The sequence below is a fragment of the Eubalaena glacialis genome, chromosome 3 (assembly GCF_028564815.1).
Source record: "Eubalaena glacialis isolate mEubGla1 chromosome 3, mEubGla1.1.hap2.+ XY, whole genome shotgun sequence".
Taxonomy (NCBI): domain Eukaryota; kingdom Metazoa; phylum Chordata; class Mammalia; order Artiodactyla; family Balaenidae; genus Eubalaena; species Eubalaena glacialis.
Genome location: NC_083718.1, coordinates 1,437,529 through 1,456,979, shown reverse-complemented (window position 1 = coordinate 1,456,979; position 19,451 = coordinate 1,437,529). Strand labels below are relative to the sequence as shown.

Below are 19,451 nucleotides of genomic sequence, written 5' to 3'. Positions count from 1 at the left end.
TAATCCCCACTAATTTTAATATAACCAATCACTCCTCATTTATGTGTTTTCACAGTTAAGTGTTGTGTTTTTTCACTTAAAAAGACCTAGGGCATCCTAGGTTCCAGCAAACCTGAGCCACACTTGCCCAGCCCCTTTCTGGTCCTCCCTCTCCCACTGTGGTTTCCATCCAGGTTTTGTAACTTAGAAAACGTCCTGCTCCTAAGAAAATTGCTTTTCCTACTCATAAAACAGGCAGGGCTATTCCCTTCTCACCTACCAGTGACACCCCATCCTTCCCCGTTGGCCACTGCCCATGACCATTCACTTCCCGACTCTCAGAAGGGCGAGCAGGACAGGTGAGGCTCACCGCTGGGCTTTCGCTCCCTCCCTCCCCCCGACCCCAGCCGACACAGTCACAGGCCATCCAGGTGAGACGTGGAGGTTGGCAGTGACCCCGAGGCTTTCTCGGTGCCCTCCGTCCATCCCCTGCTGGGGGATCGCCCACTTGGGGCTCTTCCCAAGCCCATGTTCAGTCCGGAATCAGCCCTCCCCGCTCCATCCAAACGCCTGGCCGTTTCCCGGGTTGCCCATCTGGGTGAGCTCAGGGAAGGCAGATTCTTCAAACTGAAGCTCAACAAACCAGGATGAGGAAGGAAATGCAGCTGCTAAAACCATCATATACTTGAAGTTATATATTTAAACAATTGTAGTAAAATATGGTTTTAAATGTGGCTAATACCTTAACTGCTTTTAAGTTTAAGAGTTCAGTGGCGGTAATTACATTCACATTGCTGTGTCACCATCACTGACGTTCATCTCCAGAACCTTTTCATCTTCCCAAACTGAAACTCTGCACCCGTTAAACACTGACTCCCCAACCCCCTCTCCAGCCCCCAACCCCACTCTTCCTCTTTCTGTCTCTATGAGCTTGACTATTCTAGGGACCTCACAGAACTGGAAATCACACAGTATTTGTCTATTTCTGACTGGCTTATTTCACTCAGCATCATGTCCTCAAGATTCATCCATGTGATAGCAGTCGGAATTTCCTTCCCTTTTAGGGCCAAATAATATTCCATTGTATATATAGACCACAGTTTGTCTATCCATTTACCCATCGATATACACTTGGGTTGCTTGCTATGAACATGGGTGTACAAATATCTCCTCAAGAATCTGCTTTCAATTCTTTTGGGTGTATTCTCAGCAGTGGAATTGCTGGATCATATGGTAATTCTATTTTTAATTTTTTCGAGGAACCACATACAGTTTTCCCGAGTGGCCGCACCATTTTCCATCCCCACCTGCAGTGCATGAGGGCTGCCTTTTCTCCACATTCTCGTCAACACTTGTTATTTTCCATATGTTTGTTTTTTTAATAACAGCCATCATGATGGGTATGAAGTGGTTTTAATCTGCATTTCCCTAATGAGTAGAGATGTTGAACATCTTTTCACGTGTTTATTAGCCATTCATATGTCTTCTTTGGAGAAATATCTATTCAAGTCCTTTGTCCATTTTTTAATCAGGTTGTTTGGTTGTTGTGGTTAAGTTGTAGGAGTTCTTTATATATTCTGGGTATTAATCCCTTATCAGACATATGATTTGCACATATTTTCTCCCATTCTGTGGGTTGCCTTTTCATTCTGTTGATGGTGCCCTTTAATGCGCAAAAGTTTTTCATTTCAATCAAGTCTAGTTTATCTCTTGTTTCTTTTGTTGCCTACACTGTAGGTGTCATAGCCAAGAAATGATTGCCAAATCCAATGTCATGAACCTTTTCCCCAATGTTTTTCTCCAAGAGTTTTATAGCTGCTGAGGCTTTTTTTTTTCAGTTTTTAAAAAAATTTATTTAATTAATTAATTTATTTATTTTTGGCTGCGTTGGGTCTTTGTTGCTGTGCGCGGGCTTTCTCTAGTTGCGGCGAGTGGGGGCTACTCTTCATTGCGGTGTGTGGGCTTCTCATTGTGGTGGCTTCTTTTATTGTGGAGCATGGGCTCTAGGTGCACGGGCCTCAGGAGTTGTGGCACACGGGCTTCAGTAGCTGTGGCTCGCGGGCTCTAGAGCGCAGGGTCAGTAGTTGTGGTGCATGGGCTTAGTTGCTCCGCGGCATGTGGGATCTTCCCGGACCAGGGCTCGAACCCGTGTCCCCTGCATTGGGAGGCGGATTCTTAACCACTGCGCCACCAGGGAAGCCCGCTGCTGGGGCTTTTTAAAAATACAAATTCCAAGTCTCATGCCCGGCCTACCTCTTCTACCTCAGGAAGCCGTATTTTTCTGACGCTTCTCAGTGATTTGGGGGCTAGTCTGTCTTCCCATAAAGTTAACAAATCTTCTTCATCGTAACCCCGACAGCATCTTTCAGCCTTGATTTGGGTGGGCACAGTGCTGGGGGTGCTTATTCCACTCCAAATAGCATAAGATTACACGAAAGCATTTAAGTATTCACCTGAAATCTGCTTCACTTCTGCCTATTGATTCAAATGTTGTCATCTGAGAAAAACAGACTAAGTGGAAGTCTTCATCCAAACATTTCAACATGTTCTTAATGATGGTTCAGACAGTCTCTTCTCTACAAAAGAAAGAGTCCCCAACTCATTTCAGTACTTCCTGAAATGACCCAGTTTTCCAGATCCCAACTGTCCTCGTTACCCTCCTCTGGAAGCTCTCAGGTTGTCAACGATCCTCTTAAAATTTGGCACCTGGACTGATCTGCCCGGTCCTGGCAGGGTGACATCCAGAGCCCGACACTGTGGCCAGCATCGGCTTGGCTGCCGGCTGTCCTAGGTGGCAGCTCAGGACATTTTTACCTCCTGAAAAGAGAAAAGGAATTTGTTTTTTCTAAAAATAGGAGGGTCTGGAATTTAATCTAAAGAAGGAGATGAGTTCCACAGCCATCTGGACATGCCTAGCCCCCAGTGTTGGGGTGGGAGGTGGGGAGGCTGCACCTACAGAGGTGAGTGTGGGCTCCGGCGGGGGGGGCGTGCGTACGGGGCTGTGTGTGCCCTCCAGCCCCTCCCTCCTTTGACTTGGACGTGCCTCTCACTGTCTCCACTTCCGTCTGTGTAAATGGTGGTCTGGGTGGGCAGGAGCCCCAGCTGCGTCACCAGCAGTGCTGCTGTCACACCCTCCCGGGGGCGTCCTTCACCTGGTGTAGAGTAGTCTCTGCAGCCCTGGCAGGACCGCTGTCGGGCGACCTCGACCAAGGGCCGCAGAGCTTTAGACAGAGCCCTGTGGGTGTGCCGGGGGACAGCGGGGCTCCATCGTCGGGTGGTCCCTGCTCCGCGTGGCAGCTGGCTGCTCCTGTCCTGTCCCTCTTCGTCCCCTCCTTCCCCAGCCTGTCCTCTTAAACCGTGCTCAGGAGCTCGGGAACAGATGGGATTCGTTTCCTCCTTGGTGCTGAAGTGTCCTGACGTTGAAAAATGTCAAATAAAATAAACTGTAGGCCCCGGTCTCCTCCCAGGCTGGCTTTTTGCTCCCAGAGGCAGGAGCCCAAGCCTTAAAGAAACCCTCCCGCCTTGCTGAGTGGCCTGGGCCTGGGCAGCCCCCTCCTGAGAAGGAACGTCACTCACTGGGCTCCAGGTGGCTGATCCCAAGATGCCAAACCCCACCCCGTTTAGGGACAGAATCCTCCTGCAAGGGGCACTGGGTTTGTAGGGTTTGTACAGAGAGAGGAGGACTCTGGAATGTGAGTGGGCAGGGAGGAAAGTCTTCCTCCCCTGCCCCTGTCTCCTCTGTTTCCTGGCAGGCATTCCACCCCATGGGCGGCTGGACCAGGCCGGGCTTTTGCCCGTGGAACACAAGGATTGGGGCAGAGGGGTAGGGGACCATCCTGGGGAGGACCCGGCATTCAAGTTCAGGAAGGAATCAGTTCCTGCCCTTGAAGGGCTTCACGTCTAAAAGGGAGGAGGATGCCTGCTGTATCCATGGCAGCAGCAGAAGTGAGGTGTAGTTGATGCAGACAGTGGCTGTTGCCTCTTTGGGGGTAACATCTAACGATGACCTGCAGCTTCATGCACGTGGCCTCGGCTGACCTTCTCTGGGTGCAGGGGAAGGAGCATCTGAGCATCCGGGGCTCCCTCCTGAGCCCCCCTCTAGCTCGCTGTGTGGCACTAAGCAAGTCCCCAACCCCTCTGAGTCTCAGTTTGCTCATTTGTAAAAAGGTCATCGTTTGTGCCTTGGGAGGATCAAGTGGAAAAGAGTAAGAGTGCTCTAAAAAGTATGAGGAACTGTCGGTTTGAAATATTTATTCTGGTTTCAACTTATGGTTCTGTTCATTTAACTGGTGGCCTCTGTCTTAATTAGGGGCTGTTAGAGTATCCACATAAGATTTCTTCAACTTGACAGATGAGTTCACAGAGTTTGGGCTTTGACTCTGTTGAGGGGGGTGATCTTGTTTTGCTTTTTTACAGCGTCTTGATGTTCTTTCCGTCCTGTGGTGCAGAGTTAAATGAACCGGCCTTTGCGCACAGGCTTGCCAACATGGCACGCCAGGACTGGCGGGGTTGCAGAGTGGTGTGGAGTACAGCTCACGGCTAGACAGAGCCCTGGCTCTTCACCTGAGCTCTGTGTGTCACTGTGGGTGCCTGCTCTCCCTCTGCCTGAGTTCCCTTGTCTAGAAAAAGCAGAGAGTGGTGGTACCCTAGTCTGTAAGGCTGGTGCGAGCACCGAATTAGTGAACATGTTTACTTTGTATATAAGAAGTGTTAGATGTTAGCCATTTGGTGACTGACGGTAGCAAGCTGGTGGCCCTAAGCTGTCACACGCACCTTCTGAAAGATAAGACAGTACTTGGAAAAGTGTGTGTTAACCTTCATGCTTGAACGAGATGTTTCTGAGCCTCACTGGGAGGGTGACAAACTAAGTGGTTTACCAAGCAGGATGGCGGCGTCCTGACCCACTTCTGCCTTTTCATGCAGTGCTATCGTGTGGCAAAGGGTGCCCCTGTGTGGCTTGGAGACCCCCGGCCACGGGTCCAGCATGTGGCTGTGCAGTGTAGCCAGACTAATTGCACACAGGACCGCACAAGTGACCATGGTTCCTTTCCCGCCGTGACCTGGCTAACGGGGCTGCCTGTACCTCACTCAAACACGTGTGTTGTACATGAAGTGTGTCCTGGGATGGAGTCCCCAGAAGCAGACCTTGAGACAAGGATTTGCGTGCAAGTGGTTTATTTGGGAGGTGATTCCAGAAAGCACTGATGGGGGTGGGGAAGTGGGTCGGGGAGAGAAGGAAGCCAGTGCAGGATGCGTTCTGTGCGGGTCACTGTTGAGGTCAGCTGGGCTTGGGGGTTCTGGGGGATTCCATGCCCACCCAGAGGGCCAGGAAGCCTGGATATTTATCTTTCGACTCCCAGTCGTTATTGGCTGAGGGCGGCTCCCAGGGGCATTGCATCCTGGTGTTTTCTCCTGCTCCACACAGGCTGAGAGTCACAGGTGCCTGCAGAGTGGCTGTGTCTGTGTTTACGGAAACAGTAACTGCAGAGGGGACATAGGTGGGATACAAGGGGCATCAATTATAAAGAGGGAAGATGGGAAGGGAGGAGGCTGTGGAGTCAGATTCCTGGTCTGTTGGGAGGGAGGGGGTGGCTTCAGAGAGCCAATGGCTGTCGAAACACCCTTAATTCCTAAAACAGAATAGTGAAACCATTGCTGAGAGTGTGTGGGGTTAATCGGGATGACAGGGTCTGTTCAGACCCAACAGGGTCGCTGGAAGGTTGGAGTAAGCCAGGTATTCCAGAGGCGCAGCTGGATGTGTGCTGGTTGCCAAGGCAACGGATGCAGGCAGAGGAGGGGCCCCTTTGGTGTGTCCTAGTAACCTACAATTGAGCTGCCGGGTTTTCCCTGAGTTTGGTGATATACAAGCTGGTTGACAGTCAAGATGGATAAGGGTTGCGGAAGCCGTTGAGACGGGTCTGGCACTTCCCCAGCAGTCCTGCCCGCCTGCCTGTCTGTCCACTTGTCTCTTCTCCTTCATCGTCGGCCTTCTCCTTTCCCCGCACACCTTATGTTCTGGGATGAGCCAGCTGGGCTCGTGGAGTGCTGGAAATTCCATGCAATCTGATATTACAGGAAGAGCCCAAGTTTGGAGTGGGCTCAGATCCCAGCTCTGAGGCTTTGGGGAGGCTGTGTGTCCATTCTGGCGGGGCTGGTCAAATGGGAATAGGGTCGTCGTGAGGATGTTATGGAGTACATTGTAATAACGTGCTAGGTATACAGCAGGTGCTCAGCAAATGTTACCTCCCTCCCTTCTCTCAGTCGGCGCCTAGAAAACCAACGCTCTGAAGGTCTGAAGGCCATCTGCAGAGGGGGACTTTCCCAGCTGGGGGGTTGGTGGGTGATACCTAGTCGCTCACTTGTCCGTGCCCGGTTCCTCCCGCCACCCCTGCTGGAAGCCTCCCCAAATTCACCCCATTGCAGTGTGACTGCTACCTGACTCGGGGTCGTCCTGGAACTTGTGTGTATAATTTGTGCTGTAGTAACTTGTGCTTTTATAATTCTCTAACAATTGCACGGCACGTGTGGTTTACGAAACACTTATGTGGCACTGTCTTATTTAATCTTAACAACTCTGTGAATCAGGTATTCTTTTCCCCAGTTTACAAGCGAGGAAAGTGGAACTTGGCTTCACTGGCTGGCCAGGAGCTCATAACTTAAAAGCGGCAGCACGGGAGCAGAGCCAGGCGTCTCCGACACCTGCCCTCCCCACGCCCTCCCCATCCCGTGCTCACTCCAGCTCGCCCGCTGCCTCCATTTGTGTGTAGCATGTGTGCCCCTAAGCTTGGGGGCGGGGGTCACAGGCCTTACTGCCACTGCAGGAGCTCCCCTCAACACCCAGCAGGCCATGCTGTTGGAGGCCCCCTCTCCGAAGGCCCCTAAGTGACTGCTCCATCTTCAAGGATAGGGTCCTGCTTTGCAGACCACAGAGCAGCCACAGCCGGGAGCTCAGGGCAAGGGCAGAAGAAGCAACGCGCGCCTCATGAATACAGGCTCTGTTGACTGTGGCTCAAAGGCTGAGCTGTCCCAGGATGCTCGCGAGGGGCCAGCTCTGGCCTCTGGGCTATCACATGTCTCTGGCCAGGCAGCAAAGGACCATTCACTGCGGCTGAAGAAAGGCCAGCAGGCCAGGCTGGGCACCCACCCGCTGAGCTGTGCACGGGCTGCCCCAGAGAGGCTGCGGGACTGAGTTGCTATTGCCCGTACGCTGGGGCCGTGATGGAGCTAGCACAGGCAGATGCATTAAGGTCTGGCTTTGGAAAGCAGGCAGAACGAGTCAGGCCCTGAGAGGCCGCAGGCAGGCGCTATGGTAGAGGCAGACCAGTGCTCACGGATCCGCAGGTCAGGGTCACGGAGAGACGGGTGGACAAGCTGATGCCGGGGCTGGTGCGGGCGGTAAACAGAGCCAGTGCGCGGGACGTGCAGCCAAGGCGGGGGCGGTGAGAGCCACCCAGACACATGTGTGACGGACTGGATACAAAGAGGCTGTGTGCACACCGGCTTCCCTGGCAGAGGGCAGGGCGTTCGCCAGCCAGCCAGGCCGGAGAGCGTCTGAGAGGCGGAGGGACCAGTGTCTCACCAGCCTGCCTGCTCTGCCCGCCTCGGCCGGCTCGTATTAAGAGGGGTCCAGGGAGTTCCCTGGTGGTCCAGTGGGGAAGATTCTGCGCTCCCAGTGCGGGAGGCACGGGTTCGATCCCTGGTCGGGGAACTAGACCCCCCATGCATTCTGCAGCTAAGAGTCAGCATGCCGCAACTAAGACCTGGCGCAGCCAAATAAGTAAATAAATATTAGGAGGGGTCTGCCCTGTGCCCTGTCCCTTCCTTCTTGTGGGGCGTCTCCAGCCAGACCCGGGGACACGTCTCCACCGTAGCTGTTGCCCTCTGCTCCTGACCGCTCAGCCCGTCCAGCCCCTTTCCTGTCCCCTCTTCTCACTGGCCACCCCTCTCAATCTCTCAGCCTCCTCTTCCTCGTCTGGCTTCTGTCTCAGCCCCTGTGGGTCTGATGACAAGGGGCAGTTCAGGAGCAATGCTGTCTCCATGGACAGAGCCCGGTGGTGGCACTTCCGGCAGCAGAGGCTCCCAGGACGCAGCTTTCTGCCGAGTATCATTCGAGGAGGCGGCACAGCTATCACCTGCCTGTCACCGTCCCCCTCTGAGCGGCAAGCCCCTGCAGCCGCCCTATGCCTGTGCTCACCTTTCCTCGGACGGTCCCCGTGTGAGGTCCTGCCCTTCCCAGCTCCGAGCGGTCGCCCCTGCGGTCTGGGTGGCAGCAGCCGTCCCGTCCCTTGTGGCTCCTCAAGTCCCTGTGGTTAGTTTCCTGTTCTTGAGAGATAGGCCGGCGCCATCGATGGGGCACTCCAGAGTCCAACTGCCCTGGATTTATCCTCGGTTTGCCGCTATTGCCTGCATGACCCTGGATAAGTGACTTAGCCTCACTGTGTGAAAGGAAAGGGGATGACAGTGCCCACCTCATGCTGCTTATTCACATGGTCAGTAAGTACTTCTAGAGACCTGCTGTACAGACACTTGGGGGTACAGCAGGAGAAAAAGTCATCATTCTTAAACTCATATACAAAAGAGAGAAGGCAGACAAGCCAACAGGTAAATACGTGGTAGGTCAGGTGGTGCTGTGCGCCATAAAGGAAGATGAAGCAGGGTGAGGGACAGAGTGGTGGGCGGGGGCTGTTGGGGAGCGTGGTCAGGGAAAACTCTCCAGTAATTGATGCCCAGAAGAGCATGTGCAAAGACCCTGGGGCAAGAATGGGCACGTGTTCAGGGAAATGCAGGGAGGTCCGTGTGGCTGAAGCAGAATAAACAAGACAGATGGTGATCAGAAATGAGGTCAGGGTGTAGCCAGGGGCCAGGTAGTACAGGTGAGGGGCAGCCACAGGCAGCTTCCAGGCAGGGAAGCAATGAGATCTGACGCGTGTTGCAAAGGGTCTGCCTGGCTGCTGTGAGGAAGCAGCGAAAGGAAGCTGCTGGGATCGTCTGGGCGGGGCGGGGTGGGGCGGGAGGCAGAGATTGGAGCTCCAGCTCAGGAACAGGGAACCTGGGTCAGCGGGTGCTTCGGCCAACCTGAAATCACTGCGCTGTCCTCGGGGGTCTCACACTCATACACACACTCACACACACACTCGCGTCTGCGCAGGGGCAGCTAAGGGTCCGGCAGGCCCTGTGGAGGGCGGGCAGCCTCCTGCTGTCTCCATTCCCACCGCCGCATCTGTCCTGCGCTCTCAGAACCACACAGAGACGCTGAGGTTTGGGAGGCTGTGAAACAGTTGCCCACTGTGTGCGATCTGGCGGGACGCCGCCTCTCCCAGCTGCGGGGTGGCAGGGAAGGCAGGCCTCCTCAGAGGTTGTGTAAATATTTGGGAAGCAGGCACACAGCTGGGAGTGGGACCCCCTCCTCCAGCTGGCTCGTTTGCTGCCCCAGGGACATCTCAGCTTGACCTGGGGCTGGGCTTTGGGACACCCCACCACGCATGCATCTGCCCTCCAGGCCCGACCCACACTCTCCCACCCACCCTCCACCTTCCCCTCGGAGCCCAGGCTGCCCTGGGGAGGGAGTTGGAAAGAAGTGGCAGCACCGCCCCGGAGTCAGGCGGCCTGGGTCTGCAGAAGGGCTGCCCTTCCTCAGCCCACCTTCCCTCCCCGTGAACACCTGGGCACCGAGCCAGAGGAGCTCTAAGGCTGTTTTGGCTCTGACATTCCAGATCTCCAGCCATGAGAAGTGTGTCTGTGCGGGGCTCAGGCACAGCCCTGATGGGTCCAGAGCGGAGAGAGCTCGCCAGGGTCACGCACAGGGAGCTCTTGAAGGCCCGGGCCTCCCTGAGAGGCCAAGAAGTCCACCGGGGATCCGACAGCCCCTGGCCTGGGACCCACGTCATCACGGCTCCCATGCCTGTGGCCAGAATACCTAAGGCCACGCTCTCAACCTTCCTGAGCTTGAATGTCCTAAAGCAAGTGGAGAGTGGACTAACAGCTGCCTCACCCTAGATCGCTAGGTTGTCTGAGAATGAAATCCTATTTTATAATGTGAACGTGCTACCCAGAGGCCGGGAATGATTTTTATAGATTTCTTCTATCAAGGTCACAACAGATGATTCCCCAGAATTCAGTGGGGTCATCGGGGGACCCGGGGGTAGGTTTGTAAAAGCTGGGATTAGAGATGTGGTGAGGTCATTCCCCACGGACAGCGTGAGGCCCCACCAGTGTGGACACCGGCCACTCACCGCCCCCCGTCCCCCCGCATTCTGGTCTGATTCTCTCTCATCACCCCTCTCTGTGTGGTGAAATGCTCTTTGTTCTGTCTGCCCAGATGCTACCAGCTCGGTGCGCGCGGCCAGGACACGCAGGAGTCTCCGGGCCCAGCTTCCCCCGTGGGCCGAGGGGGCTCGTCTGCTGGCCGAGACTTGTGCAGGGGCAGAGGCTTTCCTACCTAAGGGAGGGAACAGCCTCGTAACTGAGGGGAAAGAGGGGAGTAGGCATCGGTCCAGAGACAGAGCCTGCCCTGGTACCTAGTCTTCTGAGGGGTCTCACTTCCCTGGCTCACCAGGAATCAGGGGTGCGGTCAGGCCCCAGACAGGTGAAACGGGAACTCAGACCACATGGCATTTCCTGGCAAGTCTTTCTCTTCTTTTCTTGCCTCTAATCAGCCCCGTCTGCCTTGAGACTGTTGTTAGGGAGACGACCAGGGCCTCCCACAGTCTCCTCGGATGTCTCTGTTGGAAACGGAACACTGGTCCAGAGCCCTGGGGACTGAGATCCAAGGTGTGTGTGGCGAGGGGTAAGGGAGGGAATCAGGCTGAGAGATGCATGTGTGTTAGTCTGGGCCCCGCCCTGTGCTTTGGACATTTCCTGGCCTCCCTGTGCCTCAGTTTCCCCCTTATAAAGAGCCACTCTGCTGGGTCTGGCACAGGGGACACACACGATCTTGGCTCCCGAGGGCTCTGTGAAGAGGAGCACAGAGGAGGCTGTCTGAGATGGCCGGGCCTTTTTCCTCTCTGGCTGGGTTTTCTTTCTGGAAAAGAGCCTAACTCTCAGCTCCCTCTCAGCAGGTGTCTCCCCCTTCACCCTGCTGCAGGCTACAACTCTGCAGCCTGGGACCCAGAAAGAAGAGCTCAGTCACTCCTGTGTGCCCCTCCCTGTGGTCAAAACAGCTGGGTCACCGCCCCCCATACTTGGCCACACCCCCGTGATGGGCGAGGTCGGGGCTGCTGACCTGAGAGGCTGCAGTTTCCTGTCTTCACAGAAGCTCCCACACGGCACTGCTGTCCAGTTACCCAAACGTGCCTTGACCTGGTGGCTGAGAATAGCAGGTGCTAATTTGCATGCTATTTATTTAAGGAGCAGAGTCTCCAGGGACCCTGTCCTTACCCTGTGGAAGCCTCTACCAAGCAGGAGAGTGGGTCCCAAGGTGGAGGAAGGTAGGGTCTCCGTGCAGCCCATCTTCCTCCTTGAGAAGGAAAGAGGAACTTATGGAGGGAAACCTCAGACTCTTTTGGGTTCTGACAGGAACCAGTTCCAAGGAGGAGGGGGTTTACAGATCCTCCAGCCCAGGATCCTCTCAGCAGGGGACTCAGAAATCTGGGACCCCTCCCCTGGGCTGAGCTGCTGGCTGACTTGCTCTCTTTCTGGCCAGTTCCCCCATCGCTGTTGGGGGTGAAATGCAGGGAGGGGAGGGCTGCGGGGAGGGTGGGCGGCGGCTGGGTGTGACGCAGGGGGAGAGGCCCACAGCTCAGCAGGGCTGTGAAGGCGCGTCATGGTGTGTGTGTAGCGGGCAGCGGGGGAGGGGGGAGCGGACGTCTCAGTTCCCTGCACAAAAGTCTCTAGTCCTCCGAGTAAACCCCTGTGCCTTACCCCCTTCAGGCCTCCCCTCCCTCCCTCCAGGCTCTGCCCAGAAAGCCACAAAGGAGGAAACCTGATGGAAAATGCACAGCTAGATCTAGAGAAAAACATCCCCTGCTGGTGACATTCCTCTGGCTGAGACAAAGTCATTTTACCGGGGATTCCATGCTGGCTGAGGCTAAAGAGAATCCCTCACGGTGCACGTCCCGTGTAAGCTGTTCCCCAGATGACCCAGGCGGGCCCCAGCACAGAGAATCCATCCCACTCGCCCTCCATTTAGGCTGGTGGTGAGGATGGGGTGCAGGGAAGTTACAGAAGAGCCCGGGTGGGGCCTGGCCCGGGGCCGTGAGGTGGGAGATGCTGCTGCAGAGCCTGCCTTGCTCGGATTCCCCCCAAAGCTGCTCAGCCTGGACCCTGGTGCACCTTTCCTGAATCTCACCACCCAAACCACTCAGAGAGAGTAAAGGGAATGGAAATCGATTCCCCCCCATGCTAGGGGGTCGCCTGACGGCTCGGTGCTGGGATCACTGCAGCTCTTTACTCCCCTTTGGGCTGAAAGCATATTTGGAAAACTTGGCCGCAGTGTATGCACCCCCAGAAACAGACCTCTCCCCAACTCAGACTGTTCAGGGATCCGGGACAGAGCTCCCTCTGAGAGGTCTCCCACCCTCCAGAGCGGCGGTTCACCCCTTAGAGCTGCAGCCCCAGGTCAGTGGCGCTGGGCACTCAGAGGACTAGAGCCAGGCGGGCTTTTAGGGAGAAGGGCCATCCTTGGGACTCAGAGCAGCGTCCACACCTCCCTGAAGGCGGGGAGTGCGGAGGGACTCTGGAGAAGTGTGACTATCCTCTGCCTTAACAAGCGGGCCGCCGAAGTTCGGAGATGAGAGGCCTAGGGGAACACGCTGGCCTGGGTCTCTGCGTGGGGCTGTCACACACGCTGCCCAAACCCAGAGATACTGCTGCTCTGTGGTTCAACATCATCGCAGCTCAGGCCTTCGGGCCTTTAAAAAAATACCATCGCTGGCGTTGTTTCTGTTGCTTTAAGAAATTGTGGATGTAATCTGTCCATATCTAAGACACAGTCTTTCCCCTTTGCCCCGGTCACTTTGGGGTTGGGAGCGACCTTACACACTCAGCCCCTCCCAGGAGCAGGGATGGGCTGGAAGAAGGTGGGGGCAGCAGTGCAGCCCCCGTGCAGCCCCTTCCTCCGCAACAGGGGGGTTAAGTTACCAGGAATTCCCTGAGGGGAGAGGTGCTCTGTGGGAGAGCCCTCCCACTGATCCCACTTTTTTTCTTACTCTGCACTAAAATCTTTACATCTTGGGATCCTTTTCTTCCTGATCAGTCAACTGAAAATGCCTCCTAGATGCAGGCACAGACCTTTGCGTGGTGTGACCTGTTCTTTCTCCCCACAATCAGCCCCAACCTGCACGCCTCCCTGCCCACCCCCCCGCTGGAGGAAGGTTAGCCCCGCCCCCCGTCAGTGGTCAGCACTTTTCAGGAGGTCGCCCACCCTGTAAGGAGGACAGCTCCTGAGCAGCCTCTGGCTCTTGCACCCCGTCTGCCCTTCACCCCTCGGCACCCCCCGCCGACCTTGTTGCAGGCGCTGTACTGATCCCGGGCTCTTACTTGGTCTGATTTAAAAGCCTGGAAAGGGTCCAGGAGGGAGCTGGGAGGAAGCCCTCCGGGGAGGGTCCAGCTTCCCCGACCCGTGCCCACCAGCGCACGCGGGCCCCCTGTCCCCAGAGACCTGGGATGCCCACACGCGTCTGCACGCGTAGCCCGAGGAAGAGCCCGGGTCGACCCGCGGCGGGGGGTGGGGGGGTGGGTAGCCCGCAGCCGGCGGCGGGGGGGGGGGGGCGGGGGGGGATGTGCCCCGCAGCCGGCGCCCTGGGGGGGTTAACCCGCAGCCGGCGTCGGGGAGGGGGGAGGGGGATGTGACCCGCAGCCTGCGTCCGGGTCTAGACCCGCAGCCGCCCGGCGGAGACCGAGGCCCCGGCCGCCGCGCACCTCCCGGCCCCCGGGCCCCGGAACGGCAGCGCCGCGGCGGCTCTTTGTCTACCTGCTCCGGGCGTTAAAGGGCCCGCTCGCAGTCGGGGCTCGGGACCCAAGGCGGCGACGGGAAGTGGGGCTCTGTCGCTTTAAGTGCAGCTGGAGCGGTGAGTCGGGCGGGCGGGGGGAGGAGGGAGCGAGGGGTGAGGGCTGGTCCCGGGTCTCCGGCCGTCCGCGTGGCCGCGCTCAGACCTCCGCGGGTCGGCCGGGCGGGCGCGGCGTCGGCGCGGGGTTCCCGGCGGCCGAGGGCCGCTGCGCCGGGAGGATGTTGCATCTGCCCCTGCGCAGGGCGGGAAGGACGAGTTTCTCCCGCAGGTAAGCGTCCCGCCGCGCGCCGGCCCTTCGCTACCGCAGCCTTGCGGGGGTGGGGTGGCGTCCGCACGCAGGAGGGTCTTGGCCGCCCTAGAGTCGCGGACCTAGAGGACGGCAGCGCCACCTGAGCCTCTGGCTCCCGAGCCTTTGGCCTGTTGGCCTTGGGGTTGGAGGTCGGGGTGCGGAGGGGTCTCGGGAAGGGGAGGAAAGCAGGGCGCGTGCGATCCCCGGGGACCGGGACGGACCTGGGACAATAGCACGACTGGACAGAACTTCCCTGGTTCCCTGCAGTGCGGTGGGGCCGGGGGTCTTGGGGACCTGGGGAGTGGAAAGCGAGAGGGCTTCGACCCCAGCCGGGTTCCTCCAGCCCCGGAAGCTCTGGGGGTCTTTTGGGGTGAAGGGAGGTGGTGGAGGTGTAGGCTGAGACCTGAGTGGGCGCCGGGCTGAATTTATGACGCCGCAGCCGACTGGATCCCTCAGAGACGAGTGAAGCCCGGGACCCTACTCTGGGAGGGGATGAGAGCCGGCTGATTGGGGAACAGACACCGGCCCTGTAAGGTGAGGGTCGGGCACTCAGGCTCCCCACTAAGGGGCAGTGACTATGACCGTGGCCTGCCCTGGGACCCCGCCAGCCGACTTAGAAACGACGCTTCCAGGAGAGGATTAGGGAATTCCAGCCACCTGAGGAAGAGGGCTGCTGCTGTCTGGTGTTTCTGGGAGCTTCCCACCCCGGTGTGCACCCTCCCTCCCCTCAGCCTCCCTTCGGACCTGTGGGGCTGAGGAAGCTGGGGACTGGGGAGTTGAATGGGAGGCCGGATGCCCCTTGCTGTGACCGCTCCACCCCCCAGCCCCTAGACCCCTGACTTGCACCCTGTGCTCCTCCTTCCCCGAGGTTCCTAGGAGGGAACCCATTGCAGTTCTGCCCACTCAGGCTCAGGGTCAGAGCAGAGCAGTGGGTAAGGCCTGGTGAAAGGGGGGCATCCCCAGCACCCGGAGCCCCTCGGAAGCCTGTCCTGCTGGCCTCCAACTTGGGACCCTTGGAGTCACTTTGCTAAGCTGACTGGTGGGGCTGGGGGTGTTGTAAGAGGAACCAATTCATGAACAGAGAATATTCTAGAGAACAGAGGTCTATTCAGGGACCTGTGGGAATTCCTGTTTCTGGTGGGATCCCGGGCCGAGTCCTGAGTCCCTGGCCCTGGAGAAGGCAGAGAGGAGGGTGCCTTCCTAACCTCCCCTAACCCCACTTCCACCACTGCCACCCCAGCTCAGAACCCACTCCGGATCCACACGGGGTGTGTCTGAGGACCGTTATAGTTGCACTGGTTCTACTATTAAGTTCTCCCCCCAGCGTCCCCCAGCCCCATGGCAGAAGAGGTGAAAATCTCTTAGTTGATCCCAGCGCCCTTCCCTGAATGCACCACGCCTTTCTTCCTCCACCAGCCCTTGCTAGGTGATCCCATCACTCCTTGACATGGAATCCTCCCTGCTCCCTTCCTCTGCTACACCCCACCCCACCCCAGGAGACCCAGGCTCTGTACAGTGAGCTCAGCATCCGGTCCTGAATCCACAGCCATTGGGTACTCACTCACCTAGCTTCTTACCAGAATCCGACTTCTGGGCAGGTGTGCCAGGTATGCCCTAGCCTGAGGACAGAGCAGGTCGAGTTACACCTACTCAGCCTGCCAGCTGCCTGCTGGGGTATGGCTGGGTTGGGCCTGTGGTTTCCTTTTCACGCAAGCCCAAAACTTTCAGGGGGATTGTAGTTAGTAGGCAGGGAGAGAGGGGATGTCATAAACTGGAGGTCAGTCCGAGAATTGCCAGAGTTCAAATGTAAACGTTAACTGCCCTGGCTCTTATCCACCGAGGGAGGGCTTAGCCCAAGCCTTCACTCTGGGGACAGCTCAGAACCTAACTTGTAAATGATGTTTGATTGGGGCCAACAGGGATCAAAGAGACGCTTTCCCTGCAGGCTCAGGTCCCCCGCACTCTGCAGGAGACAGCTGGGGAGGATGTGAGTGAGGTCTCAGGGTGAATGGCTTAATTGGCCCTCCAGTATCTCCAGGACCAGCTTTTGATGAGCTGAGCTGTGATCAGCCCTGGGCCTTTCCTCCCCAGATGCCTGGGATTATTGCATCTATGAGGGAGGCGGTTTCCATTGGTGCCATTCTCGCACATCTCAAGTGTTAGGGTCTCTCCTGGAGACCCCTGTCTTCTCCTGCCCCAGCAAACCCCGTCCTCAGTGTCTCCCAAGCAGGAATCCTGGAGTGCAGGCATCTGTCCCATTCAGCCCTCCTGGACTCCCTCCTGGGAAGGGCCCTGAGCTTAGAGCCTGGGGACCCTTGGGAATGGGACCTGCTCACAGAGACCCTGGGGCAGAGGGTGTGGACCTGGCACAGAACCAGCCCCTGTGAGGGGACAGAACGCCTCGGGACAGCAGAGCCAGTGGCTGCTTCTGGTTAGAGGGTTTTACGGGGCTAGGCTTGCATGCCAAGGGCAGGCTGCACTTGCTGGCTGGACCTCTCCCTGCAGAGCCCTGCCCTCTGATTGGGAGGCAGGAGGAGAGAGGGCAGAGGAAGTCTGGGTGTGGCGGCAGCCTGTGCCCACATCTGAGCCAGTCACTTCTAACCACTGTAACAAGACGCTCCAGGCAACGCCTGTGCTGAGGGCTTTGTAAACACTTGCTTGTTTAATCCCACAGCAAGCACAGGACGTGCATTTTACTGTCATCCCATTTCACAGATGAAGAAACTGAGCCACAGGGCGGTTCAGTGAACCTACCTGAGATCCCAGTGGTGGGATCTGCCTGACTCTAAAGTCAACCTTTAAACCCTGCCCCAAGGAACCTGTTCTCACTGACACTAATCTGGGCCCAGGGGATGCTCCACGCTGAAACCACAGAAGCTGCGGGTAGTAGCAGCCTCACAGAGGTCGAGTGAGAGCTGGCCTGACCGCTGGTGGGTGTCGTGGGAAGAGCCCTGGACTCGGAGTCCACCAACCCGATCCGGACTCTGGATCCACTGCTGATTCACTTTGTGACCTTAGTTGCTTGCCTTCTTGTCTCAGTTTCCTTCTCGAGCTCCTGACCCGTCCGCCTCGTGGGACGTGGGAATGACAGTGAGATGATGTGACAAGCAGAGTGCTTTCAACACCTGAGCCTTCCCGGGTGATATCGCACAGCCAAGGTCCCTCCCAGGCAGCAGGGCTCCCTCCTCGATTCTCCAGGCCGCTCTTTCCCTCAGCATCCTTCCCTGCCATCTTGCTAGGACCCTAATGAAGGTGCCCATCAGTGTAGTAGACTAAACAGGTCTCGGCTTAGAATGTATCTTGGATTTTTACGTAAATTCTTAATTGTTCATCTTCAGATTTCTATTCAGTCCGAGTTCTGTGCTAACTAGGATAGCGTATTTATACATCCTATTCTTGATGGCAAACTTGAAAAATACTTAATCATTAAAAAAAAACCAGCTGTTATTTATTCAGCCTTTACTCTGTGATAACTTTGGGCCCGACACCGTGTTGGGTGCTGGAGGAACAGCGGACCCCTGAGGAGCTCACATCTATTCACTTATTCAACAAAGTGTCATGAGTGCCCCCCAGATGCAGGCACAGTGCTGGGAACAGGGGACACAGTGGTGCACAGCCGCTGCCATCAGGGAGCTTGAAGTCTTACAGTGAAAACAGACTAACAAAAGCAGCAGACACATACATACTGTATTTGGAATCGTGAGACATGTGAGAAGCAATCATGCAGGAGGAAGCAGTCTGTGTAGGAGCCGGGGAGGCGTGTCACTGTGGTACCTGCTCATATGTGCGGTAGCTGGAAGCAGGCAAGGCAGGAGGGCTTCATGGAAAAGGTGGCATTTTCCTTGAGCCTTGAAGGTAAAGTAAGAGTTTTCCAGAGGAACATGAGCTCCTTTGAGAAGAGAGGGAGGAGCGTTCCTTGGTAGAGCGGTTCTGTGTCATCTTCCAGCTTCTCTGCCCAGACCCGCCATCACCGGGGTACCTCGCATCACACAGACTCCTGGTCTGAGATGGAATCCTCTGAGACAGACAACTGTATACATTCTCACCTGCTCAGCCCCACCAGGAATCCTGCCTGAAAACCTTTGATCCGATAGCACAACTGGCTTGTTTCCTCTGGACCTGGATCCAGTGTCATCTCACATTAAGTTCATGGCCAGAGTAACAGACTGCCCTCGCCCTTGCCCTTAAAGCAGAGTCAAATAATGCTACCCCCATGGAGAATGCATAGCTTGTGAGAATTCATCCTCGGCCTAACTGTCTTGGGATGCCTCAGGAATTTCCCAGAAAGAGTAAATTCCTGGACATTCCTGGCCATGTGAAGCCTCTATTGAAGACTGACACATCGTTGGGGGGAAAATGTTGAGAAGGAAGGAACATCATGACCCCTTCACCCCCCTACCACCCCACCCCCGCCGTGCACGTGTGCACACGCATGGCAGCCCGGCCGCTGGTCCTGTTAGCACAGTCAGGAGATGCTCGGTGTGACCTGTGTGTTGACAGAGGGTGGAGCAAATGTGAGTTGTCTCATAAGCTAGTTTTCCTCCTCAATGTGTTGCTACCGGGGCCATTTGAGTAGCAGGTAGGTTATTCAAAAGAGGAGATTGGAGGGAAGCCGTGTACCTGCCTTCCCTGCTGGGTGTCAAGCTGGGTGTTGTATTTTTACCTTGTTTACTCCGCACGATGATCTTGAAAGGCTGGTGGTGACATGACCATTTGGGGGCTGCAGGTGTGTTTCGGGGAGGGCAGTGCCTGTCCCAGGTCTCAGACTGTAAGTAGTGAAGCAGAAATTCATACACAGCCTGGCTAGCTCCTCTGCCCGTCCCACTCTGGGCTGGATGTCGGGCTAAGGGGCTTGGTGCTTTCTGTAAGCTCGAGAACACTGGGGCTCCCTCAGGGACGGTCGCTTTCTGTAAACAAGAGCTGCTGATACATCAGCTTCTCCAACCTCCAGGGAAGCTGCTTTCCAACTTACCTATTTATGCTTTTCCCCCATTGTCATTCATAACATGATGGTGGTTTTGTCCAATCACAGATTCCTGGGGGCAGGGACTCTTATTCAAGTGATGCATATATGGAATTAATAAGGGTCTTTTGATGATGACAACAAGTAGCCAACAGGGTCCCATCAAGACGGCTTATATAACAGGTCAGATGTGGATACACCATATGTTTTAAAATTTTATTTTATTGAAGTATAGTTGATTTACAATGTTGTATTGATTTCTGCTGTACAGCAA

The 19,451-nt window shown here is 56.2% G+C and overlaps 1 protein-coding gene across 5 annotated transcripts in view; it reads left to right on the top strand.

Annotated features, from left to right (window-relative positions):
• Positions 1–19,451, top strand: part of NAV1 (neuron navigator 1) — a 211,974-nt gene that overhangs the window by 133,961 nt on the left and 58,562 nt on the right. The window contains exon 1 of one of the 5 annotated variants that reach the window (XM_061187266.1): positions 14,060–14,193. The exons of the other annotated variants lie outside the window; for them this stretch is intronic. Within the exon in view, the coding sequence (XP_061043249.1) occupies positions 14,144–14,193 (50 nt within the window). The 5' untranslated portion in view covers positions 14,060–14,143. Of the gene's footprint in view, positions 1–14,059; positions 14,194–19,451 lie in introns of those variants that run through there. 5 annotated transcript variants of the gene reach the window in all.